Genomic DNA, 12180 nt, shown 5'->3' with positions numbered 1-12180 from the left:
GCGTGTCACTGCTGTAGGGAGGGCGTAGCAGTATCGCCTCCTGCTGCGTTCGGTGATTGCCCAGGCCGGCTAAGCTCCTGATATGATTGGATAATCTAGTTGTCACTCAGCTAGTAGGCGGCGCAGCGGGAAGCACCGCCTACGTCCCCCCAGAATTGGCCAACCCTGTGCAGTTCGCTTTCCGATTGGCTGGCTGGGTTGTCAGTCCCTTCAGCGGGCCGTCTCTCAGTCTCGCGTAGGCGTAGTAGCAACGGCTGCGGCCGCCCCCAGCCCGCCAGGAGCCCCGCCCCGCGCGCCTCGTCCCGCCCCGCCCCTCCCCGCCCGGGGTCGCTGCCCGTCGCCCCCACGATGAAGGTGGCGGTGGACTTCGAGGAGTGTCTGAAGGACTCGCCCCGGTTCAGGTGAGGGCGGGGCCGCGGCGCGCCCGGGGGGGGGCGAGCCTGGGGGAGCCTGGGGGGGGCCCCGGGGCTGACCGGGCCTGGGCGCGGGGCACTGTCCGGCCGCGCTGCGGGGCTGCCCCGGGCAGTGAGTGCGAGGGAGGGGCCCTGCCCCGAGCTCCGTGTCCCGGCGGGCCGGGCAGCCCGGCACGTGCCTCAGCGATCCGGAGCGAGCCCGGCTCGGGGCTCGGGGGCCTCGCCTCCATTTCCCCAGGGGTGTGGGGCCAGACCCGTCCGCCGCCCCGCTCCGCCCCGCTCCGCTCTCCCCCCGGCCAGCGGGCAGGCCAGCCCCGCTCTCCCTGGCTTCTCGGAGCCTCGCTCGGGGGGTGCGGGTCTGTCAGCACGGCGGGGCTGGAGCGGGATCACGGCACTGCCGAGTGCTTTGAGCGGCTAAGCGGGGGCGGTGCTGTAGCGTTGGAAAGTAACAGTAGGTGGAAAGAGATTTCCTCTGTAAACTCGTTTTACTCGCTCTACAGTTGTTTCTGCAGAAATCATTCCCTGTTAGGGGACAGGGGTTTCCTGAGACCGTTTCTTTCTGCACCCCCGATTAAAACACAAATCTGAAGCTAAACCAGGAAATGGACACACAGCTCTCTCTATAGGCGTGAATAACTTACGCCAAATGAAGAAGTTGCCCTGGGGAGGGGCCCTGGAGCAGGGTTTGTCTTGTGAGAACTGAATTGGGACAAGGAGCTTTATCGGAGGTAGCAAAGACTACTTGGAGAAAAGTCTCGTTTATTTGTTAAGTGCAAGTCTTATTAAGATCCTGCTTGTGTACTCTGCAAAAATTAAAAACACAAACCATATTTAAACAGTGACAACTTAAATCAGAGGTTGGCTGAACAGATTATGAGTACTTGTGGCACCTTAGAGACTAACAAATTTATTAGAGCATAAGCTTTCGTGGACTACAGCCCACTTCTTCTATATGCATCCGAAGAAGTGGGCCGTAGTCCACGAAAGCTTATGCTCTAATAAATTTGTTAGTCTCTAAGGTGCCACAAGTACTCCTGTTCTTCTTTTTGCGGATACAGACTAACACGGCTGTTACTCTGAAACTTGAACAGATTATGTTGCTGTGACTCATTTTCTTTGTTTATAACTGTGGGATAACTTCCTTTCTAATATGTGAAATAAATACAGGGCAACAGAACCAAAGTCTCTTAGTTTGAATTTTAAAAAGCAGCAGCAAATTTTAAATATGTGGAAATGTATCTGCTGGGGGTGATAGTTGCAGATCTTAGTAAATAGTCAAATGAAAAATGTAGTCTGCTGTTCCAGTTTTATGTAACTGTCGCAGCCTTTCAGAAAATTTGATTAGACATTGCAATGAGTTCATTTTAAAAAGCAATGGCAAGAAGTGTCCAGTTCTATCACTGCTGTTGTGAATTCTAGTTTCTGGCAGTTTTGAATAGAATACCATGGGTACTGTCTAGTTTCTGAACTACAGTACAGATGTTAGGGAGAAGCAAAAAAAATTGTACAATTAAAATGTTTGCTGGTTAACATTCTTAGCTAAAGATAAAATAACTTTTAATCCCTGAGTAGAGTCTGTAGTGTTATAACATATTCCTTTCCTGAAGTGACTAATCTGAGAATTGTTCATCCATGTGACATTAGCTAAAGTATCCTATTGGACTAGCAAGTCTGCAGTATATAAAAGGACCTGTTAGGCTAGGTCTACACTATGGGGGGGGTGTCGACCTAAGATACGCAACTTCAGCTACGCGAATAGTGTAGCTGAAGTTGTGTATTTTAGGTTGACTTACCTGGCTGTGAGGACGGCGGCGAGTCAACCGCTGCCACTCGCCCGTCGACTACGCTTCTGCCTCTCGCTGCGGTGGAGTTCCTGAGTTGACGGCAAAGCGAGCGGGGATCAATTTTATCGCGTCTACACTAGATGTGATAAATCGATCCCTGATAGATCGATCGCTATCCGGCGGGTAGTGAAGATGTGCCCTTACTTGCTTTTCATGGGTTCATTTATACATTGTTTCAGTCTGGCCTGTGATGAATGAGTATAGTTCGGAGACATCCAAATGATTTGCATATTTATAACATATTAGGTAAGACATGTAATACAAAAACACCACCCAACCCTAGTTGGCTGGTGGAGAAAGTGGCTTGCATGAAGGATTGTCCATTTTAATTTATCACTTTCTAAAAAGAAAACCCTCTATAGTCACTGGAATAATGAATGCACTGTAATGTGAGCTCACAAAAAAAGTTAGTATTTTTATAGATTGAATTCACCTAGACTATCACAAGTATTGTTCAAGAACTTTTGTAAATGTGTCATGTATTACAAATTTTACAAATTCAGACTCTAGAACGGAAAGTGGGACTGGAAAATCTACAAATACACCTCTACCTCGATATAACGCTGTCCTCGGGAGCCAAAAAATCTTCCCGCGTTATATCGAACTTGCTTTGATCCACTGGAGTGCGCAGCCCCACTCCCTCCCAGAGCACTGCTTTACCGCGTTATAGCTGAATTCGTATTATATCAGGTCACGTTATATGGGGGAGAGGTGTACTATGAGCAGTCATGAAACTGACAAACTATGAAGTTTCAGGGTGCTGCTTAAGAAATTGATAAATTGCTGCAGAAGAAGGCGGTGTTAACAGCAGAGGAGAACCTAAAATAGAGCAGTGGGTTAGATTAGCAGAAACTTCTTCCAGCCCCCTCAAAGCAGACCACAGAGACTGGGAAGTGGTGCAAACAATGAAAGCTTTCTCTTCTCTTAAAGCCTGAGAAGGTAGTAGGTTTTAAATTGATCAGATACCTGCTAGCCAGAGTCTGATTAAAAAGGTGGAGCAACTTGTCAGGGTCTGAGGACAGCAGGCTGGTAAGAATCCCAGCTGTTTGTGGGTGGGTACTTGAGTGTCTTAGGAGGGCAGTGCTCATGGACCTTACTACTGCTTGTAATTGTCTGAAGTGGTGTAACAGGTTATTTTAACTCTTCTCTTTAAACACAGAGGTGAGCAGATATATGAATTGGTAATTGTCATATGCAGAGCATCTGCTCTAAGTAGGAGCAAGTTAGAATGTGCAATTGACTAATTTACCTTTAGAGTTAGGAAATCTTTTAAAAATATCTAACGGTAACAAAATCAGTTCTGCTAAAATCCATTGCATTTATTTTCCATCTAGTTCGTGTTCTCTCCCTCCCTCCCCCCCTACCCACCAACTTGTTTTGGCTTATTGTTGCTGTCTAGTAAACCAGTTTTCCTAAATTTTTCCTTGAGCATTTATAGAGGTAACACTAAATATTTGTAAAATATTATTATAATGTAAAAGAGAAACCAATATTCCTTTACAGGTAACTTTAAAAGAAAATAAAAACCAAATCTGAGTCCTTATGATTATTCTTATACTTTGTATCACTGTTCCAGCAGAGTGCTTACATACTGCTATTATAACAAAAATCTATACCATTCAAGCCCAGTTGTATATTAGTTTTTCTCTCCCATATTGAGTTTTATCAAATTTATTTTATATCTGGATTTATAAAATATGCCTATCACACAGGGTGCTCTTAATAAATTGTTAATTTTTTAAACTACTGTCAAAGTAAACAGCTGCCAACCCCAAAATAGATCCCTATTTCCTGAAAACACCTGACTAAATGATGATGGTGATTTGCAGTTCAAAGCATGAAAAGTGTGAGGTTTCCAAAGCACTTAGAAAAGATGAGTAAATATTATCATTCCCATTTTACAGGTGAGATGACTGGGGTGCAGAGAGAAAATATAACTTGACCAGAATCACATGATGATCACTGGCAGTTAAGAACAGAACCCAGACTGTCTCATTCCCAGCTGTGCTAACTGCACTAGACCTTGCAAGTCCACGGACTTTATCTACCAGCATAATGGAGTGAGGAAATTCCAGAGTTGAGGGCTTTCCATTGATGATGCCTGGCTTCCAGTTCCCTAGTGTTCAGATTCAGGGACTGTGACCTAAAGTGACACACCCTAACTTCATCTGTCATGATATCACATAGTTGTGAGGCAGTGTTTCCAGTAGTGAAGAACAAACCACACTGAGCTTTATAAATCAAAATAAACTGCCTGAATGGCCACAAGCAGCAAGGAGGGAGCCAGTGCAGTCTTGGAAAACTGGTCTCATGTGCTATTTGTGGTTCTCCATTGAATACTGGCCCAAGTTCAAGATCCTGATTCTAATCTTCAAACCGATCCATGGGCTGGGATCAAGCTGTCTGAGGCACCACCCAACTGTCTGTAACCAACCTTCCATGACAACTGCATTTCTCAGGGACAGCATAGCTGTCTACACCAAGAATAAGACTGGTGAGAGCTTGGGACAGCGTGCGTTTAGTGATTGATCCTATAATTGTAGAACTCCCTTGAACATTTCAGGATGTTTACATATCTGTCTTCAGACTCATTTTATACCATCCTTGCTTTCCCTGAGCAATTAAATAAACCCCAGTAACTCCAATTATCCCTCGCTATCATGGAACAAGAAGAAAGAACACTGCTCCTCCATTTTATTGGAACCATTAAGGTTTGTGCATGCTTTGTTGAGTGTTCCCTTTTCTCATACCTTCTCTTTTTGTCTCTTAATGACACTTGCTTGATGTTATGTTAAGTATAAACTGTAAGCTCTTTGGGGCAAAGATGTCCCTTTACTCTTTTTCTGAGAGGATCTGAAAAACAATACCCTATTTAAAGCATAACCGTAGGCCAGAGGCTTCCTTCAGTAGCATTTGCAGTAAGTTACTGCGTCATAATGGTTTTGGTGCTCACGCAATTTTCATTTTGCTTGGTGCATAGGCAACATCTAATTTAATCAGTTGCAGAACGCTGTTTGAACTTTGCTCTTAAACAGTGCAAATGACTTATTGGCTTTCAGGTTTCAAGCTCTATGGGAAAGGAACTGCATCTTTGTGTGTGTCACTACAGTGGCCAGCACAATGGGGCCTTGATTCTGATTGAGGCCTTTGATGCTACCACCGTACAAATGATGATACATTTTAATAATAATGTTCTCACTTCCTTTATCTCTGTTTTCAGTATTTTAAATTTGTTTCAAAAGCTACCTTTACCTTTAAATCTGTCCTTTACTATTTGTGGTGCTAAAGGGCTGGATTATAGACCCTGTGTTTTAGTACATAGAAACATGGAAGGGAGAGAGGCATCTGTCTGTCCTCATGGTCCTGAGAGACTTAGGCCTTGTCTTCACTGCCCAGTTTTGTTGACAAAAGTCAACTTTCATCAACAGAACAGTGGAGGTGTACATGCTGTAATGCTCCTTCTGCTGACAAAACTCCTGTTGCTTTGTGGACAAAATAAAAGCACCTCAATGAGAGGCATAGGACTTTTTGTGGCAAAGTTATATTGACAAGTGTCAGTGACACTTTTGATAAAAGTGTACGAGTTTGATGTGGTTTACTTGCTTTTAGGGAGATTGACTCACTTTTCTTGCATGCACTGGAAGATTAATGTAATTATCGTCATCACTGTTTACTGTAGTCTTCTGTGATGTGATAAAATTAAGTAGTGTTCTCTATTCCAGTGTAGACACAGGGAATAATTAGCCCTATTTTATGGGCTTGATATAAGACATGGTACAATGTAAGGATACTAAGTTCTTGTGCTGTGCTCCATGAGGAACTATGAATTTTCTCAAATCCTCTCCTGAAAAGATGGAAATAATACTTACAGCTTTTTTTGTTGCAGCGTAATATTTTGTTGATGGTGACTTGATTATTCCTGCCACCATATTAAAAACTAGTGGTTCTGTTAATTGTAACATTATTGCTTGAGAAATATGAACACATGATATCTTTTTCTGTCCCCTAAATTTAGTTTGCATTTATTTTTGTCTTAATTAGAGCATGAAATGGTCATTTACCCTTTGCCATTGCAGTACTAGATTATTGCACTTCTTTTTTAACAGGCTTGCTTGAAAACACCTTGCATAAAAGGGATAGTCTTGCCTGTGATTCCAGATCTTTTTTTGGCAAATATTCTGGGGACTTCAACATTTTTTTCTCAGTGCTCTGAAACCAAAGTTTAGTTGATAAGTTCCTCTGACCAAAATAACTGTCAATTTGAAATCCAGGTAATTGTAAGAAAGCAAGCTGTTTAACTTTTTATTTTGAATATATCATGTACCAAGATTATGTGCTGAACTGGGGTTTTTTATGTTGCCTTGATTGATTACATGAGTTGTATAGGTGCCATAAAAATGTACAGTTAAATCCCTTGCATATGTTCTAAGTGTGTAATATAAACATCTTATGTATTCTTGATTCAAAAAGTGTGTTTGTGAAGAGAATGAGAATGTCAGAAGAATCCTCAGATTAGAATATAATGCTGTTAACATTAAAGTAAAAAATGAACAAGTATTTCTTATAAAAATGCAAGCTGATTTTATCAGTTGTGTGAGAAGCAGATGTTTGGATATGGATTACTGTGGTGGTAATACAAGAGGAAACTGATGTGTTATGCATCCTTGTGCTCAGCTTACTCAAGTAACTGGTTTGCATAAGTGAATACTTAAATATTGGTCTTAATCTACCACTGACAAATATAAACAGTTCACATGGACAGTATAAAACTTAGAGAATTGTATCTTAACAGCATACCTGGGAGTGAATAGGAAAAATTCTATGAGCTGAACTTACTTTTCTGTTGTTGTTCTCTCATGTAATATGTGGGGTGGGGTATTTTTGATTACTAGTTCAGAGTAAAACTTTCTATTTCTGGAAATAATAAAACAGGCATATAATCACATATATTTTAACTCTATTTCTTTCTGAAGGATGACACACCCGATTGTGTGCAACTTCCTTTCAGTATGTTGCTATGATGTGGTGTGTTAGATTTTACGGTATATAAATACTACATTAAGGCACTCTGGTCCTGCAGAGACAGTGTACTTAATTTTACACATGTAGTCCTGTTGAATTTAAAGGGGCTTTGCATGTGCATAATAGTAAGCATCTGCATTAGTGTTTTCAGGATCATGGTCTAAGACTGTACATGTAAAGTCTAAGGGCTTGTCTTCAGTACGGGGGTAAGTCGACCTAAATTACGCTACTCCAGCCATGTCAGGGGTTCTCAAACTGAGGGTCATGACCCCTAAGGGGGTCACAAGGCTATTACATGGGGGGGTTGCAAGCTGTCAGCCTCCTCCCAAACCCTGCTTCGCCTCCAGCATTTATAATAGTGTTAAATATAGAAAAGTGTTTTTAATTTATGGGGGGGGGGAGGTGTCACACTCAGCAGCTTGCTGTGTGAAAGGAGTCACCAATACAAAAGTTTGAGAACCTCTGTGCTATGTGAATCTTCACTAGACCCGCTAAATTGATCCCTGCTGCATCAGTTACAGCAGTGTCGATCTCCCCGTAATGAAGACCAGCCCTGAGTATGTGAATTAAGATAGGACAATGTGTGACTACTCGGTACCTCGAAAGTTCAAGGCTTAGCACATATAAACGATGATTATTGAAGAATTGTGTATCCAGTTTTTTACATATTTGTAAAACCTTAATCTCTTTGGTTATATTGGAAACATACAGCATAAGCTGAACTATTTTTATCTACTTCAATTCTTTTTTCATAATGCCTTTTTATTAAAAATATTGTGTACATACATATGTACTCACCATATCTATTCTAGCATAGAGAATTATATAACTTTTACATAGACTTCCTCTGTATATATTAATTAGGGATTATCTGCCCAGGATATTTTGCATTTTGTGTAGTACTGGTAGAATGTGAAGATTTCAATAATTTTTTTTTTCTGCAAAAAGTTATATGGCTTTAATTGAGGGAATTGAGTCTATGGCGTTTATGGGGAAAGGATCTCACTTACTGAAACTGTAATCTTGGGAAGTAAACTGTCAAAGGTGTACCATCCGTGTGGTGAACAGTGCTTAAGATCGAACGTGGATGATCTCAAATCCCAAATGTTATCAATTCTTTAATGTAAGGAAGCCAAATTTAGTAACTTCTAAAGCAGAGATTACTGACTTCAGTTGTATTGTCTTTTTTTCATCCAGAAGTATTTCTTCACACAGTGCACAGTCAACCTGTGGAACTCTTTGCCAGAGGATGTTGTGAAGGCCAAGACTATTCCAGGGTTCAAAAAAGAACTAGATAAGTTCATGGAGCATAGCTCCATCAATGGCTACTAGCCAGGATGGGCAGGGATGGTGTCCTTAACCTCTGTTTGCCAGAAGCTGGGAATGGGCGACAGAGGATGACTCACTTGATTACCTGTTCTGTTCATTCCCTCTGAAGCACCTGGCATTGGCCACTGTCAAGACCGGATACTGAACTCGATGGACCATTGGTCTGACCCGGTATAGTCCTTCTTGTGTGTTCAGTATTTGAAATTCTGATTTTGTGTATGTTCTGGCTAAGAAAAGTTTACTGCTTTAAATTACATGTTGAATAACTATCAGATACAATAAGTGTAAGTCAAAATCTTTACTAGACTTGGCCATGTTCTTGTTTTTACAATGAGTGAATACAATTGTATAATTCTTTGACTACATTGTGATTTCAGTAACTCAAAAGAATATTTCCTGATTTAAAGTTGGATTTATATTACTTATTTTTGGCAGGATATTGAGTTGCTTTTTCCACCTAAAACAGGGATTCAACCATTTTAATATACAAAGAATAACGTGTATCCTCCCAAAATTACAACACTTATTCTTTGAGTACAGATTGAATTTTCTAGCATTTTAAAAGTAAATCCATGGAACCCTGGTTTACGCTACAAACGTATATCTGTATTACTATGTCACTCACAGGTGTGGAAAATCCACACCCCTGAGCAAAACAGTTTATACTGATCTAACCCCCAATCTAGTCAGCGCTATGTTAATTGGGAGGGCTTCTCCCATCAACACAGTTGCCGCCTCTTTGGGAGGTGGAGTACCTACGCCCACGAGAAAAAGCTCTCCTATCTGCATAGGTACAATCTCCACTAAGTGCTACAGTGGTGCAGCTGCACTATTAGACAAGCCCTAATTAGTATAGTAAAAAAACAGGAGTACTTTGTGGCACCTTAGAGACTAACAAATTTATTAGAGCATAAGCTTTCGTGGACTACAGCCCACTTCTTCGGATGCATATAGAATGGAACATATATTGAGGAGATATATATACACACATACAGAGAGCATAAACAGGTGGGAGTTGTCTTACCAACTCTGAGAGGCCAATTAAGTAAGAGGAAAAAAAACTTTTGAAGTGATAATCAAGATAGCCCAGTACAGACAGTTTGATAAGAAGTGTGAGAATACTTACAAGGGGAGATAGATTCAATGTTTGTAATGGCTCAGCCATTCCCAGTCCTTATTCAATCCGGAGTTGATTGTATCTAGTTTGCATATCAATTCCAGCTCAGCAGTCTCTCGTTGGAGTCTGTTTTTAAAGTTTTTCTGTTGTAATATAGCCACCCTCAGGTCTGTCACTGAATGACCAGACAGGTTAAAGTGTTCTCCCACTGGTTTTTGAGTATTTTGATTCCTGATGTCAGATTTGTGTCATTAATTCTTTTGCGTAGAGACTGTCCGGTTTGGCCAATGTACATGGCAGAGGGGCATTGCTGGCACATGATGGCATATATCACATTGGTAGATGTGCAGGTGAATGAGCCCCTGATGGTATGGCTGATGTGATTAGGTCCTATGATGATGTCACTTGAATAGATATGTGGACAGAGTTGGCATCGGGGTTTGTTACAAGGATAGGTTCCTGGGTTAGTGGATTGTAGTTTTAAGAATGCTTGATAGAGATCTTGTAGGTGCTTGTCTCTATCCGAGGGATTGGAGCAAATGCGGTTATATCTTAGAGCTTGGCTGTAGACAATGGATCGTGTGGTGTGTCCTGGATGGAAGCTGGAGGCATGTAGGTAAGTGTAGCGGTCAGTAGGTTTCCGGTATAGGGTGGTATTTATGTGACCATCGCTTATTAGCACAGTAGTGTCCAGGAAATGGACCGCTTGTGTGGATTGATCTAGGCTGAGGTTGATGGTGGGATGGAAATTATTGAAATCATGGTGAAATTCCTCAAGGGCTTCTTTTCCATGGGTCCAGATGATGAAGATGTCATCAATGTAGCGCAAGTAGAGTAGGGGCGTTAGGGGACGAGAGCTAAGGAAGCGTTGTTCTAAGTCAGCCATAAAAATGTTGGCATATTGTGGGGCCATGCGGGTACCCATAGCAGTGCCGCTGACTTGAAGGTATATATTGTCCCCAAATGTGAAATAGTTGTGGGTGAGGACAAAATCACAAAGTTCAGCCACCAGGTTAGCTGTGACATTATCAGGGATACTGTTCCTGATAGCTTGTAGTCCATCTTTGTGTGGAATATTGGTGTAGAGGGCTTCTACGTCCATAGTGGCCAGGATGGTGTTTTCTGGAAGATCACCGATGGATTGTAGTTTCCTCAGGAAGTCAGTGGTGTCTCGAAGATAGCTGGGAGTGCTGGTAGCGTAGGGTCTGAGGAGAGAGTCTACATAACCAGACAAGCCTGATGTTAGGGTGCCAATGCCTGAGATGATGGGGCATCCAGAATATCCAGGTTTATGGATCTTGGGTAGCAAATAGAATACCCCTGGTCGGTATCTTCAGCGCATCATCAGAGATCTACAACCTATCCTGAAAGATGATCCTTTACTCTCACAGATCTTGGGAGACAGACCTGTCCTCGCTTACAGACAACCCCCCAACCTAAAGCAAATACTCACCAGCAACCACACATCACTGAACAAAACCACTAACCCAGGAACCTATCCTTGTAACAAACCCCGATGCCAACTCTGTCCACATATCTATTCGTGACATCATCATAGGACCTAATCACATCAGCCATACCATCAGGGGCTCGTTCACCTGCACATCTACCAATGTGATATATGCCATCATGTGCCAGCAATGCCCCTGTGCCATGTACATTGGCCAAACCGGACAGTCTCTACGCAAAAGAATTAATGGACACAAATCTGACATCAGGAATCAAAATACTCAAAAACCAGTGGGAGAACACTTTAACCTGTCTGGTCATTCAGTGACAGACCTGCGGGTGGCTATATTACAACAGAAAAACTTCAAAAACAGACTCCAACGAGAGACTGCTGAGCTGGAATTGATATGCAAACTAGACACAATCAACTCCGGATTGAATAAGGACTGGGAATGGCTGAGCCATTACAAACATTGAATCTATCTCCCCTTGTAAGTATTCTCACACTTCTTATCAAACTGTCTGTACTGGGCTATCTTGATTATCACTTCAAAAGTTTTTTTTTCTCTTAATTAATTGGCCTCTCAGAGTTGGTAAGACAACTCCCACCTGTTTATGCTCTCTGTATGTGTGTATATAGATCTCCTCAATATATGTTCCATTCTATATGCATCCGAAGAAGTGGGCTGTAGTCCACGAAAGCTTATGCTCTAATAAATTTGTTAGTCTCTAAGGTGCCACAAGTACTCCTGTTCTTTTTGCGGATACAGACTAACACGGCTGCTACTCTGAAACCTGTCATTTAGTAAAAAAGTCCACATTTTAATGATTATTATTTTTTTTTTTAAGAAATTTTGGACTGGGTGTTAGACAATATTTTTTTGTCCTGAGCTATCTTAACAGATTAATAAAGACACATCAAAATTCCCAGTTTAAACTCACTAAAATCTTGTGCATTGGTTAAATTTGAAGCCTTTTCAAAAGATTAATGGTCATTTTGCTCTTG

General features: G+C 41.8%; 1 protein-coding gene across 3 annotated transcripts in view; it reads left to right on the top strand.

The window, feature by feature from the left end:
* Positions 1-289: 289 nt before the first annotated feature.
* The window catches only part of ACAP2 (ArfGAP with coiled-coil, ankyrin repeat and PH domains 2), a 108754-nt gene continuing 96863 nt past the window's right edge, over positions 290-12180 (top strand). For 2 of the 3 annotated variants that reach the window (XM_054038933.1, XM_054038932.1), the window contains exon 1: positions 290-401. In XM_054038933.1, the coding sequence (XP_053894908.1) occupies positions 349-401 (53 nt within the window). In that variant the 5' untranslated portion in view covers positions 290-348. Of the gene's footprint in view, positions 402-4161; positions 4752-12180 lie in introns of all 3 variants that reach the window. The other variant, XM_054038934.1, reaches the window with a different exon arrangement.

This window comes from Malaclemys terrapin, chromosome 9 (genome assembly GCF_027887155.1).
Source record: "Malaclemys terrapin pileata isolate rMalTer1 chromosome 9, rMalTer1.hap1, whole genome shotgun sequence".
Lineage (NCBI taxonomy): Eukaryota > Metazoa > Chordata > Testudines > Emydidae > Malaclemys > Malaclemys terrapin.
Note: the sequence above shows the minus strand (reverse complement) of the source record. Positions and strands in the feature narration are given on the sequence as shown.